This window comes from Polistes canadensis, unplaced genomic scaffold (assembly GCF_001313835.1).
Source record: "Polistes canadensis isolate GaletaPanama2010 unplaced genomic scaffold, ASM131383v1 scaffold_99, whole genome shotgun sequence".
Lineage (NCBI taxonomy): Eukaryota > Metazoa > Arthropoda > Insecta > Hymenoptera > Vespidae > Polistes > Polistes canadensis.
Window position 1 is genome coordinate 244,582 of NW_014569646.1, and position 12,648 is coordinate 257,229.

General features: G+C 37.6%; 1 protein-coding gene across 5 annotated transcripts in view; it reads left to right on the forward strand.

The window, feature by feature from the left end:
* LOC106787361 overlaps positions 1-12,522 on the forward strand; it is a 46,977-nt gene extending 34,455 nt beyond the window's left edge. For 3 of the 5 annotated variants that reach the window (XM_014749655.1, XM_014749658.1, XM_014749659.1), the window contains 7 exons: positions 5,269-5,586; positions 5,696-6,075; positions 6,220-6,510; positions 6,904-7,354; positions 7,447-9,686; positions 9,815-10,011; positions 10,181-12,522. In XM_014749655.1, the coding sequence (XP_014605141.1) occupies positions 5,269-5,586; positions 5,696-6,075; positions 6,220-6,510; positions 6,904-7,354; positions 7,447-9,686; positions 9,815-10,011; positions 10,181-11,291 (4,988 nt within the window). In that variant the 3' untranslated portion in view covers positions 11,292-12,522. The remainder of the gene's footprint in view (positions 1-5,268; positions 5,587-5,695; positions 6,076-6,219; positions 6,511-6,903; positions 7,355-7,446; positions 9,687-9,814; positions 10,012-10,180) is intronic. The other 2 variants (XM_014749656.1, XM_014749657.1) reach the window with 2 other exon arrangements.
* The last annotated feature ends 126 nt before the right edge of the window (positions 12,523-12,648 follow it).

Consider the following 12,648-nt stretch of genomic DNA (forward strand, 5'->3'; position numbering starts at 1 on the left):
GCTTAATTAATTGACTTTGGCATTCTATAATATAATTGATACCCCACCGATTAATAATTATTAATCCCAATCATAGGAGGTATTTGTCGAGCAAATTTCAACCGAACTGATGTTAGAGAATATCACATACAAACATATACACACACACAAAAATAGAAAAAACAAAACTTAACGTATATGATTGGGGTGATCATTTGGGTCGGTTGGGTGGGTAGTTGGTTGGAGATCTAAAGTGTCTTATTAATGTTTTCCAATGATCCTTCCTCAGCATTTTCATTTGTATCGATGCCGTTGTTGCAGTAACTTGATAGCTTGCTAACTTGCTTGCTAGCTTGCTTGCTTGCTTGCTTGCTTGCTTGCCTGTGTCGATTCGGAGAAGAATACTACTACTATCTGCTTGATGTTTGCTTTTAATCATTTTTGCCGGAGCCTGGCGAAACGTAAATCTCATAAATACATAAATACAAAAACGGGTGTATAGCCTCCGGCGAATCAGCGACGTTAGCACGATCCCCTTACCCCCTGCCCCACCAACTCTACCAGTGTATTCCTCTTCCAACCACCCCCTTCATCCCAATCCCTACTCCCACACATCCATTTCCACCTCCTCCTGTATTCCAACCCCAACCCCAAACCCCCTCGAATATAAAGTGCTTCCTTCAAACGGTCCCTGTTTCCTCACGCATCCAGGGGTGAAACGTAAATTATCGTTGATTTCTTCTCTCTACATTCGCGACGATTGATTAGGGAAAATATAAAAAGAGAGAAAGAGAGAGATGAACTATCTATCATCCGATTATTAAATCATGTGTTTTATTATCTATCATTTATTCCTGATTATTATTATTATTCGTATCCAATGTTTTTCTAAATGCACCTTTGTTAAAACTTTGTCATGTAATTTTTCAAAGTTAATAACAAATAAAAAGAATAATCTCAAGCCAAGGTGGTGGTGGTGGTGGTGGTGGGGCTGGGAGAGGAAGGTAGAGAAAAATTGTCGAGCGCATATATGCGTCCACATAGCAGCATTATCAAAGGGTTAACACATTTCCCATGCCAAGCCAAGCAATTTTTGCTTGAATTGTCGTTCAGGTCATTTGATATTCAGCGGATTCAATAAATATGACTGCGTGTACCACCGGTGGTACACAAGGCACGGAACTTGTTAAACGTTATTTAGATATCTAATAGAGAGTTATGGGAATTATTAATTAGGCATATTAATTATGATCATCCACTTGGCAATTGAACAATGATGATATTAAATTGTTGTCTAACTTGTGTTCTCATTGTATTATTGTTAATTTTCTCTTACATGCACTTATACATATACCAACACGCCACGTGTATATATGATAGTCATGTGTATTAGGATGTATAGTGAATGATCAAAGAGAATATTTTATAAACTAGATCAACGGAAATGCCTGTTCTCGTTTAGTATCTAGAATCGTTTGGTTATTAGCCTCGAGAATATCTCTCTGCCACCCCTTTTCCACCCCTATACATATACGTATACATATACACACATACACAAAAGCTTCCCTATTCTAATATCCCCTTTTCCTAATTGTTGGTCAGAATTATTTCGAATCCGATTCTCACGTAAATTGTCACTGAGACACCTTGCATTACAAAGTGAAATTGATTGGTACTGTTGTTGTTGGTTGGTTTTTTTTTCTTTTCTTTTTGTTAAATGTATTAATAATAATTCTTAATGTGGTGGTTCGATTATTATGAAAAGATTTGATTAAAATGTTTAATATATTGGTTTACATTAAGATATTGTATTTATATTAAATCAATTATCATTATTGTTTCTTCATAATTTGATAATAATAATCTAAGAGGATTAATTATTAAATTCTATCAGATTTATTATATTATATTATATCTAGATAATTATCAATTTATTTAGATAACAATTCTAAACAGGAGATTTGTTCTGAAATAATTTCACAAACATATCAAAATACATTTATCTTAACATCAAATAAATCTAACACTCCATCGTATCATCTCAAAAAGATTTCATAAAAAATTATAATAAAAGAAAAGAAAATCTCAAAATAAAGAAATGAAATCAATAATAAAAATAATATAATATCGAAAAGGGATGATTTAAACAAAAGAAATAATATATAGATATATTTATCGATAATTAACGAAAGAAACGACCCTGACTGTAGCATATTATTATTATTATTATTAATCGAAGTCAAAGAGATTAAACTGAATTAGAGATAAGTGGAACGTTAAAAGAGAGAAGAAGAAAAAAAATAGAATGGTGATGGGGTGGTGGTGGTGGTTTGATGGAATGGGAACGGGCAAGCACAGATCCAGGATGATAATAAAGAGTATGGTAGGTGAGGGAGAGGAAGAAGGGTGGGGCGTGCTTGGAGGATGAAGAAGAAGGGTATAACCTCCTCTAACTTTAGTGGTTCCCTTTGTGAAACATTTAAAGTGCGTCCCTTGGTCCTCTCGGCAGCAAGCCGGCTTAATTAGCGCTTGGATAATATGTCTCATACTCGTTTGCTACATTTTACATATATATATACCTATATCTTTCTCTTTCTTTCTTTCCTACTTTTTATTTTATTCCCTCCCCCCCCTTTATTTCATTTTTTTCCTTTTTCCTGTGGTTTATCACTCGAACTCTGTACTATGCCTATATACTTAATCCCTGGTATACACATACATATACAAACATATATATATGAGTGAGGGGTTGGGTTTGGGGAAGGTGTATGTATGTGTTATGTATGTCTCTTTCTCTCATCTTTCGAGTTTGAGGGGGCTTTTGTTTCGCGGCCTTCGACCGTGAGATAATTCCTCTGGTGAGATAGAAAGAGATAGGAAAAGGAAGCTCAACGTTAATGTCGACCCTTTTCTTCTATTGGTCTCCTTTTCCTCTTTCTCCCTCCCTTTACTCATCCCTTTTCTCTCTTGGGCATTACCATTCTCTTTCTCTTTCTATTTCTCTTCTGCGTACTTTGTATAATTTTGTTCCACATTACTTATACCAATTTATAAAATCTCTTTGTCTTTTGTACTCAACTGGCGACAGAAATTGTACTGAAACATTTCTGCTCTCTTTCTCTTTCTTTTTCTTGTAATTCTCTTCTTCCTTTTCTTCTTCTTCTTCTTCTTTTTTTGCTTTTTCATTGGCCAACCAACAAACAACACCCTCTTTCATCCCTATCTTCTTTTTTATTTTTATTTTTACATACAAGTAATATTAATACTTTGTCGAAAGGAAAACATCTTAAATGTTTCAACACAACACTGTGTGTCCTCTGATATTCTTTTTTCTTTTTTTTTTCTGTTGAATTCCTCATGGTATATCTTTACCAGGATTAAATTAAAAATTGTAAATATTAAAATCAATTGAACGTGTGTAAAAGTTCATCATAAAACAATCAACCGATCACTCCTTCCTCCCCCTCCCAATAGTCAAACATTTTTAGGGATTGTACCGCGTACACAGGGAACAATTAGTTTCCCATTAAATCTGTCACGTCTTTCAAATCCAAGGGAAATCGCATTAATAATTATTGTTAGCTTCATAATTAGCAATGACACACCACCGACGGATGAAATGGCTGGAAGGGTAGTTAGGAATAGGGTTGGGGAGGTGGGTGAGGGAAGGATACGATGATCATCATCATCATCATCATCATCATCATCATACAGAGAGAGAAGAATGATGAGGGTATGGGGTGGGTTGGTGTGAGGGAGGAATACAAATGCCATAGGAAGAATCGTCACACAGAATTCAGATCCATGTCGATTGTTAATACTCGGATTCTATCTGTTCATATCTCAACATATCCCAATCCTATATTGCCATTAGGTTGGTGGGGGTATGTGTGTGTGTATAATAGTATACGACAATGATTGACAGTTACTCCCTAGAGTGAAAGGATAATTCAGTAGGTTGCCTCGTTCGTTTCATGTACGACCAATAATCCGTTTCAAAACTGGCCGTCGATTTTCAAACGATGAGATTGTTGTGGGGTATTGGTGTTGGTGTTTGGTGGGTTGGGGAAGGGGGTGGTGTACCAGTAGATTTTCAAAAGGCCCCAGGTATTCCCTAAGCTAATTGGGATTGACTTTGTCATTAGTTAACTAGAAAAGAGATGGAAATATAGGAACGATTAAGAATGATCACTAACAACAAATGGAATATCTTCTCTATATATGTTTATATGGTGAAATAATATAATAAAAGGATTGTGACATATTTTTCTGAGACCATAGATCACATATTATTGATGATCATTATTGTTGTTCATATTTTAATTAAACTAATCATTTCCAAAAACAAAAAAGTAAAATAATTGAAACCTGATGTTGAAGTTGTCCCTCAATTATAGGGGTTTTACTGAACAAAGTATATATGACGAGGAAAATAAATTATAATATAGTCATTAGAATTTATTATTTGATTGTTTGACGATCACGAGAAGAAATTTCTCCTTTTTCCCCCAGAAAGACTCCAATCCTGGCTCCGGGTTATGTATGTTTTTTTTTTCTTCTTCTTTTTCTTCTTCTTCCTTTTACCAACCCCCGCCCCCCCTTCTTTTTCAACTCTAGCAAGGCGACTTTTCTCTCCTTCTCTTTAACTACTCAGCTCTCGCTCTGACCGAAGGGAGGAAGAACTTTTTAATTGGGCACCCTTAATTAGTTAACCAGCGAAGTCTCGGTAATTATTCTGTTTCTCGCTCTCGGATATCGTGCGGTTACTTTTCTCTACCTACTCATATACCTTTACCTACCCCTATCATCTACCCAACCCCCACAACCCCCAGCCTATCTTTTTCTCCCCCTCTTCCCACTACCATTTTCCTTTCCTTCCTTCACACACACATATTTCTTCCTGCTCTTCCTCTCCTGTCCTCTCCTCTCCTCCCTTACTCGAATTTCTACCCCTCGTAGTATGCCGAGGATGATTAGCGATATTTACTCAACTTTATGCCCAATGAATGCGAAGATACGAGCAAAGAAACGCATTAAATTCGATTACTGGTGTTTTGATATGGATGTTGTTACTAATTGTCCGATATAATTATATATTATTTCTTCTCCAAGCTTCCAGTTAAATAATTGGGAAACACATTGTAATTATTTTAAATCTTACTGTTTAGAAATATAAAAAAAAGAAGACCCTTGAGAAGTTGATTAAAACTTATAATAGTTGGAAAAATGGTAACAGTGTTGTTGTCAATCAATGCATTTGATTTGTTGTTTCGAAATTTTGTTTTTCAGAAGGTGGTAGACAAATAGGACCTCACGCATGTACAGTTTGTCAAGACGTTGTTGAAGGAAACGCCCAGAGTCGTGCATTACCACGTAGCCAAGCTTCCCAGTACGGTTTAAGGGAGGATCAAGTACCACCAGGTGCAAGAGTATGTAATACCTGCAGATGCAAAGCCGTTAGAGGACGTTATACGGCCTGTCCATTGCCTGGTTGTCCTAATCTCAATAATAGTAGTTCCAAAACCAGAGTTAAACGATTACGTGCACTTCCAGCCAAATGGCTTGACTTACCAGCTGAAATTAGAGAACAAATTATTCAAGAATTTCGTAAGTATATCATTTTCTAACATATTTACGTATTTATTATATATTTTGTTCTATTTGTTGTTGTTGTTGTATTCATTAAGTTTGAATTTAATTTGGAAATTTTTCGCAGAGATACCCAGTAGCACTACCAAGTGTTGTTCAGCATGTTTCAATCGAATATCAAGAAGATTGGCATCACATTTAACCGGTGGTGGTACAGACATTTCCGAGGATGGTACAGATTCCTTGACGAGACAATGGACCGATGATGAATTGGATCAATTGAAAAGGGCATTGCGCGAGCACGGCACCAATTGGTCAAAAGTTGCTGACAAAATTCCGGGAAAAACTAATCACCAGTGCAAAAATTATTATTTTACTTATCGGAAAAAGTATTGCTTGGATCAAATAGTAGCCGAATATTATCAATCTTTGGGCGAAGAAAGAAGACCGTGTTTAACTGATGAAGAAGAAAGTGGTAGCAGTACGAGTAGTTGCGACGAATTAGCTGTAAATATTTGTTTCTCTTTTTTTTCTTTTTTTATCTTTTATATATTCGTCAGTTGTATGTGTAAAAATCTCAAATAATACTAACAAATAATTAAACGCGATGTTTTGTTGTTGAATCTTGATTAAATTCATTCATTCATTCAGGTGCATGATTCGAGTGACACGGCAAGTGCTGGTAGTCCAGCTAACAATGTAACCGGCAGTACAACAGCACAAACAACATCCTCGACGTCGTCAACATTGCCTATTACGTTTGCACAATCAATAGATTCTAAAATGGGAGAGAAACTAACAGAAATAGCTGTTGTTTCTTTGATTCCACCAGTTAGCATTGGATCATCTCAGCAATCCTCGGCCAGTGGAGGTGGTGCTGGTGGTGGTAGTGGTACTATCGTATCGGCGGGCAATAGAGAAGATTACGATAGTTCTGCCACGGTAAGATGGCACTAAAGTTGTTTTAGATCTTCATAGAGAGAGAAAAAAAAACAATTGTAATTTAATGTTTTTTTTTTAAATTTTATATAAAAGTATTAAACGCTTTTTACGATAGTTTGTATAAAATATTAACTTGAGTAGTTTTTTATCAGTTTTGTTTATCTATTTTATTTTGCTGCTTATTACAGGGTGAAACCAAAAATTATTTATACAAAAGATTTTATCCTATCGTTAATTTTATAATGTGTACACAAAGTTTGCTTTAAAAATTTGACATAAAAAAAAGAGGGTTTTGTTGAAACTTTGGATCCACCCTGGATTACATATTAGATAGAAAAATATGATCTTTTAACAAGATAGGGCCGTCTGATAGAGGTTCGGTGATTGTTTCAGGAGACAGCGGACGAAGGTCAGGGTGGTGCAGATTTGGACAATAATAGTGTTGTTGTGACACTGACTACTGCCAGCAATAACAATTCATCATTGCAACAACATCCGCAAGCACCACCGGTAGTGCATTCGCCGCCATCAACTAAGAGTAGTAATAACAATCCTCTAACAGTGAAAGATCTCATGTTAGGCGTGATAGAGATGCAACTGAAAAGAAATCCGAATAGTCCAGCTGGTACCGGTGATTTATCGGTGCCCGTTAATTCCGGTACACCGACGATATCGAGTATTTTACAATCGGATCATTTGGATAATCACCCTCTTTTTAATCGTGATTTCAATCAGAGTATCATCAAAGCTGCGATGGCAAGCCGAGAGGCAAATTTGGCAACACTTTCTGTAGTATCGGGTCCTCATCACAGTCATCGTTCTGCACCGAGTCCTCAGCAAATTGGTAAGTTTGATATAAATATTAATAAAACATTGCGAAAGTTTGAAATTTAGATTATAACAATTGATACGATTATTTTATTTTATTTTGTGTAGGTCAAATGCAAGCAACTATCACTCCTTGTCCACCTACAACGCTTAGTAGTCAAAGTTCATCATCGGATATGTTACCTAAGGAAGGCCTAGTCGTGATGCAAGTACAACAGGCATTACGTGAGACCGAGGGTACCCTCGACTTGAGTATCAAAAAGCCAAGACAACAACAAGAATACAATCACACGATGCAAACTATTCATAAACCATCAACAGTAACAATTTATCGTTCGGAACCACCTCTTGGTTCTTTCTATCATCCGCACCCTCATCCCGATCAAGGACGAGGAGCTAAGAGTCCTCTGATTTATGCCTCCTCGCCTAGACCACAAGCTCCTCTAACACCGAAAATGAACAAAGTATCCGTACCACCACCTCTTCCAAAATTATCACCGAAGTTAAGCAGCATTGGAACAGCTACTCATAAAGGTGGATCCATCACTCATGGTACACCAGTCTCGAGTGCACGTTACGAGGGTTTGCTAAGACAAATGACACCTCCTGGTAATCCGAGTAGTGGTGTGAGTACTGCAAACGTACCAACTGGTGGTGGTGGTTCGGTGGTGAACACTTCGGGAAGTCAAGGTCCGAAAGAAGCTGGCTCGATAACTCAAGGTACACCGGTTCATCCGTTCACGGTAGAAAAACGTCCACCAATGTACGATTATCGTACCATTCGACACTCACCCGTGACTACTGGAAACGTTCCTGGACAAGGCCAGGTTCAGTCAGCGGCAGCCACTGTAGTGGTAACTCATAGCAATCAATATAATTCTTACTCGAGTCGACCACCACCTAGTTACACGATGGAACAACAATTGTCCTCAAGACAGTTGATCATGAACGATTACATAACCAGCCAACAAATGCACGCTCGTAGTCGTGGCAGCAGCGGTACCTCGGAAACCGCGGCTAAGAACGAGTCACCTTCCACACTTTACTTTCCCAGTACACCACCACCTCAAACGCACACACAAAATCGTCAAGGTGTCATACAGAGGCATAATACACAGAAACCGATACATTATGCACCACCCCCGCCTGGATTAGAAGCGTTCTCGAGTCTGGTAGATGTTGCGGTGCAACAACCGAGTCTTCCAGTTCCACATCCCCATAGTCATTCTGCTTCGGGCAGTGGTGGCCACGAAGGATTAGGAAAAACAATGGCGGATAGATTGTTAGCTGATCGATTCGTCGATAACAACAGGGTATTCCGCGAACAAGAGATACGCATGCAAGAACATCGTATGGCGATCCAACAACAGCATCAAGTTGAACACAGAATGGCTCTTGCGCATCATCATCAACGTGACAGAGAAAGGGAACGCGATTTGGTTCATTTGCGTGAAAAAGAGGAACATAGGTTGCAAAGAGCAGAAAATGAATATCATTTGGAACAACGTTTGGCTGTTCAGCAACATCATCTACGCGAGAAAGATATTCAACAGGAACACCGTTTGATCCAACAACGTGAGAAAGAAATACAACACGTAGATCATAGATTATCGGCACAGCAAAGGGAAAAAGAGATACAACATGCAGAACAACATCGCATGTCCGTTCATCATCAACAGAGAGAAAAGGATATGCACCAACAAATGGCAGCGGCTGCTGCGGCTCACAGGGAGAAAGAACATCAGGAGCATCGTTTGAGCGTTCAGCAACGAGAAAAGGAGATACAACAAGAAAGGCTTGCTATGCATCAACAACAAAGGGAGAAAGAAATTCAACAAGTGGAACATCGTTTGGCTATGCAACAAAGGGAACGAGACTTTGTACATTTGCATCAACAACAACAGCAACAACAACAACAACAAATGCAACAGCACATTCAACAACACCATCGCTTGGAAGCCGAGAGACGACACATGGTGCAATTATATCGTGACCAACAGCAACAGCAACAACAACAACAACAACAGCAACAAATAGACAGGGAATCCTCGAGATTACTGAGCAGCGGATTTTCACAATCCTCAAGACTTCAACAACCACAGCAACAACCATCCCAACAACCATCCCAACAACCATCTCAACAACCATCCCAGCAACAATCGCAATCATCCTCCCGTCAACAAAATCAATCCTCTAATCAACAACAAAATGAAACTTCGTCGACTTTGACTGCAGCTAGTTTGATAGATGCCATTATAACCCACCAGATCAATCAAAGCGTAGAGAATGCTGGAGGACGTGCAGTGTCCAATAATCAACCTACTCGACCAGGCGATCGACTATTCCAAGTAAGACAATAATATAAATATTCAATAATAATAATTATATATACTAAATTAATCCTGTAATAATTATTATTAAATAATTATCCATAAAAGTATATGTGCAAAACTAGAAAAGTACAATATATTTCTAGGAATTCCATCTAGACACGCAGACAGAACCTAATGGCATGGTACACAGTCCAGCCGGTGAGGGAAGAGGAAATGGCGGAGCAGGTGGTGGAAGTGGCAGCGGAAGTGGAAACAAGGCTATTACTCTAGGGGAACATGTCGATCACATTGTAACTAAGGATTACGGGCCTCCACATTCTTCATATAGATCTTATACTGGGTAAGAATCTTCTTTGGAAGAAAACTTATCGAAATACAATCGGATAAAAAATAAATATTATTGCTGTGTTGTATAATATGCAAACGTTATATTCAAAAAAGAAACAATAATAATAATAATAACAATCATAAAAAACTAGAGTCTCTGTACGGTTTCCCTCGTACGATAGATATCAAATTTCGGAGGAACAATGGAAGTTGCGGAAAGGAAACGAAGCTGATTCCGTGAAGACTGGTGACGAGCGACAGATAATACGAGTTGCTCAACAACAATCCCAACAGCAGCAGCAACAACAGCAGCAGCAGCAGCAACAACAACAACAACAACAACAACAACAGCAGCAGCAGCAGCAGCAGCAACAACAACAGCAGCAACAACAGCAACAACAGCAGCAGCAGCAGCAACAACAGCAACAACAACAACAATCCTCATCCTCGGTGGGGAAGCAACAGTTTCATTCCGTCGAACCGGTCTCTCCTCCGGAAGCTAACACGAATCATTACGGGCGTCGCTTTTATGAAACGAGCACTGCCACCTCAACTTCCGGTACACCCTCTAACAAACCACACCTATCTCCACTGGACTACGTTAAAAATAAAATCGTGGAGGTGATGCGTACGTCCGAAGATGATAAACCCGGATCAACGGGAGGCGGAGGAGGAGAAAGAGAAAGAGAAAGAGAAAGAGAAAGAAACGGTGGAGGAAGCGGCGGAGGAGGAGGAGGTAGTAGTGGTGGAGGAAGTGGAGGTGGTTCAAGTGGTACCGTTGGTGGTAATACTGGAGGTTCCACCGGTGGTGGTGTTGTCGGTAACGGTGGTACATGTGGTGTAGTAGGTAGTGCTGCTGGGGGAGTTGTTAACAGCGGCACTGGTAGTGGTAGTGGTGGTGGTGGTATTAGTGGTAGTGGTAGTGGTAATAGTGGCAGTGGTAGTGTTGTTACCGGTAATAACCCTGTGTCAGGTACTGGAAATTCATCGACCGTTGAAAAAGACGATAAATCCAATATGAACGTCGATAGTCCTGCTAACAGCGAAATGATAGTCGACGATACATCCAACAAACAAGCCCAACAACAATCAGCTAATCAAGCTACCCCAGCTCCGCCAGCTCCCACTACTACTTTTTATCCGTTCAGTGCATTGGGTGTTCACACTGGACCACCTCCAGCACCTCCACCTCCAACCTCGGTCTCATCTGCCGTATCCAAATCCGAACAGATGCAACCGGAACCGGCACCTTTGCTTTCCGCGCAATACGAGCCACTTTCGGACGAAGATTGATAGTCTGTTGTTAATACTTTTTTAGTTAAGGGCAAGTCGAAACGCCATGACGCTTCTTTTATTAGGATATCGAGACGGTGTCGTAATAATTTTCGACATGTACGAATTGGATAGGACACGTGTATAGATTGCATACATATGTTAAAACATACACAAACACACACACACTCATACACTGTCGGATGATAAAAATTAGCCCTTCTTTTTCTTATTTTTTATGTCTTTCTTTCTTTCTTTCTTCCATCTTTTGTTCGTTTTAATTTACTCAAAATATCAGTGAGCGATCAATTAAGGACTCTACTTAATTTTTTTTTCTTTTTCTTTACATCTCTTGTCTTATTTCCTCTTTCCTTCATTTTTGTTTATATATATATATATATATATAAATTTGTCATGAAATGTATACTTTGTAACGAAATGACAACACAGGGGTGCGTTTTAAATAAATTAGCAAAGAGAGGAAACACGACGTGTGTTTCATTTTTTATATAAATTCAATATTATTATTATATATTATATTATATATATTTTTTTTCTTCTCTTTTCTTTTCTTTTCTTTTCTTTTCTTTTAATTCGAACGTCATTCCCATTGTTGCTACTCTCATCTCGTTGCAGATGGCGATGTTGCAAATAATATAAAAAAAATTGGCGAAACATTTTCTTTTTTTTTTATACGACAATTAATAATATCGTCTGTCAAAGGATTTCGATAAATATATTTTTTTGTTTAATTGTGCAAGTAAAAAAAAAACAAAAGAAAAGAAACCAATTTCTTTATTGTGTCCTTGCGTGTTTTTTGACGATGCGTAAAATTGCGATAATTATTAAGGACAGAGGAGAGTGAGTCAAACGAATTAGAAGAAAAAAAAATAAGATTCATTTCATGATTTACATCGTAAGAAAAACAATCAATGGTATTTGAAATATTTATTTGCAAATGTCAAAGTTTTATAAGGATACCTTCGAACAGTAATATGTAACGTTAATCATTGGAGAACGAATTCCTTTAATTTGAAAAGAAAGAAAACAAAAAAGAAAAGGTAAAAATGAGAAATAAGATTATAAAAAGAATGACTAATTGGATAGCTATTTTCTTCAAACAACAATTGTTACATTTACTGAAATTACAAAATGTCAACGATCATTGATAATGTGTTGTAAATCATGAAATTCATTTTCTTTTCTTTTTTCTATTTTGTAACTCAATCAATTGCCATACATTATTGGTACGTGTACATATAAAATTATTATTATTATTATTATTATTATTATTATTATTATTATTATTATTATTATTATTATTATTATTACTATTATTATTATTATTATGTTATAAATGATTCGATCATCTCGTCTA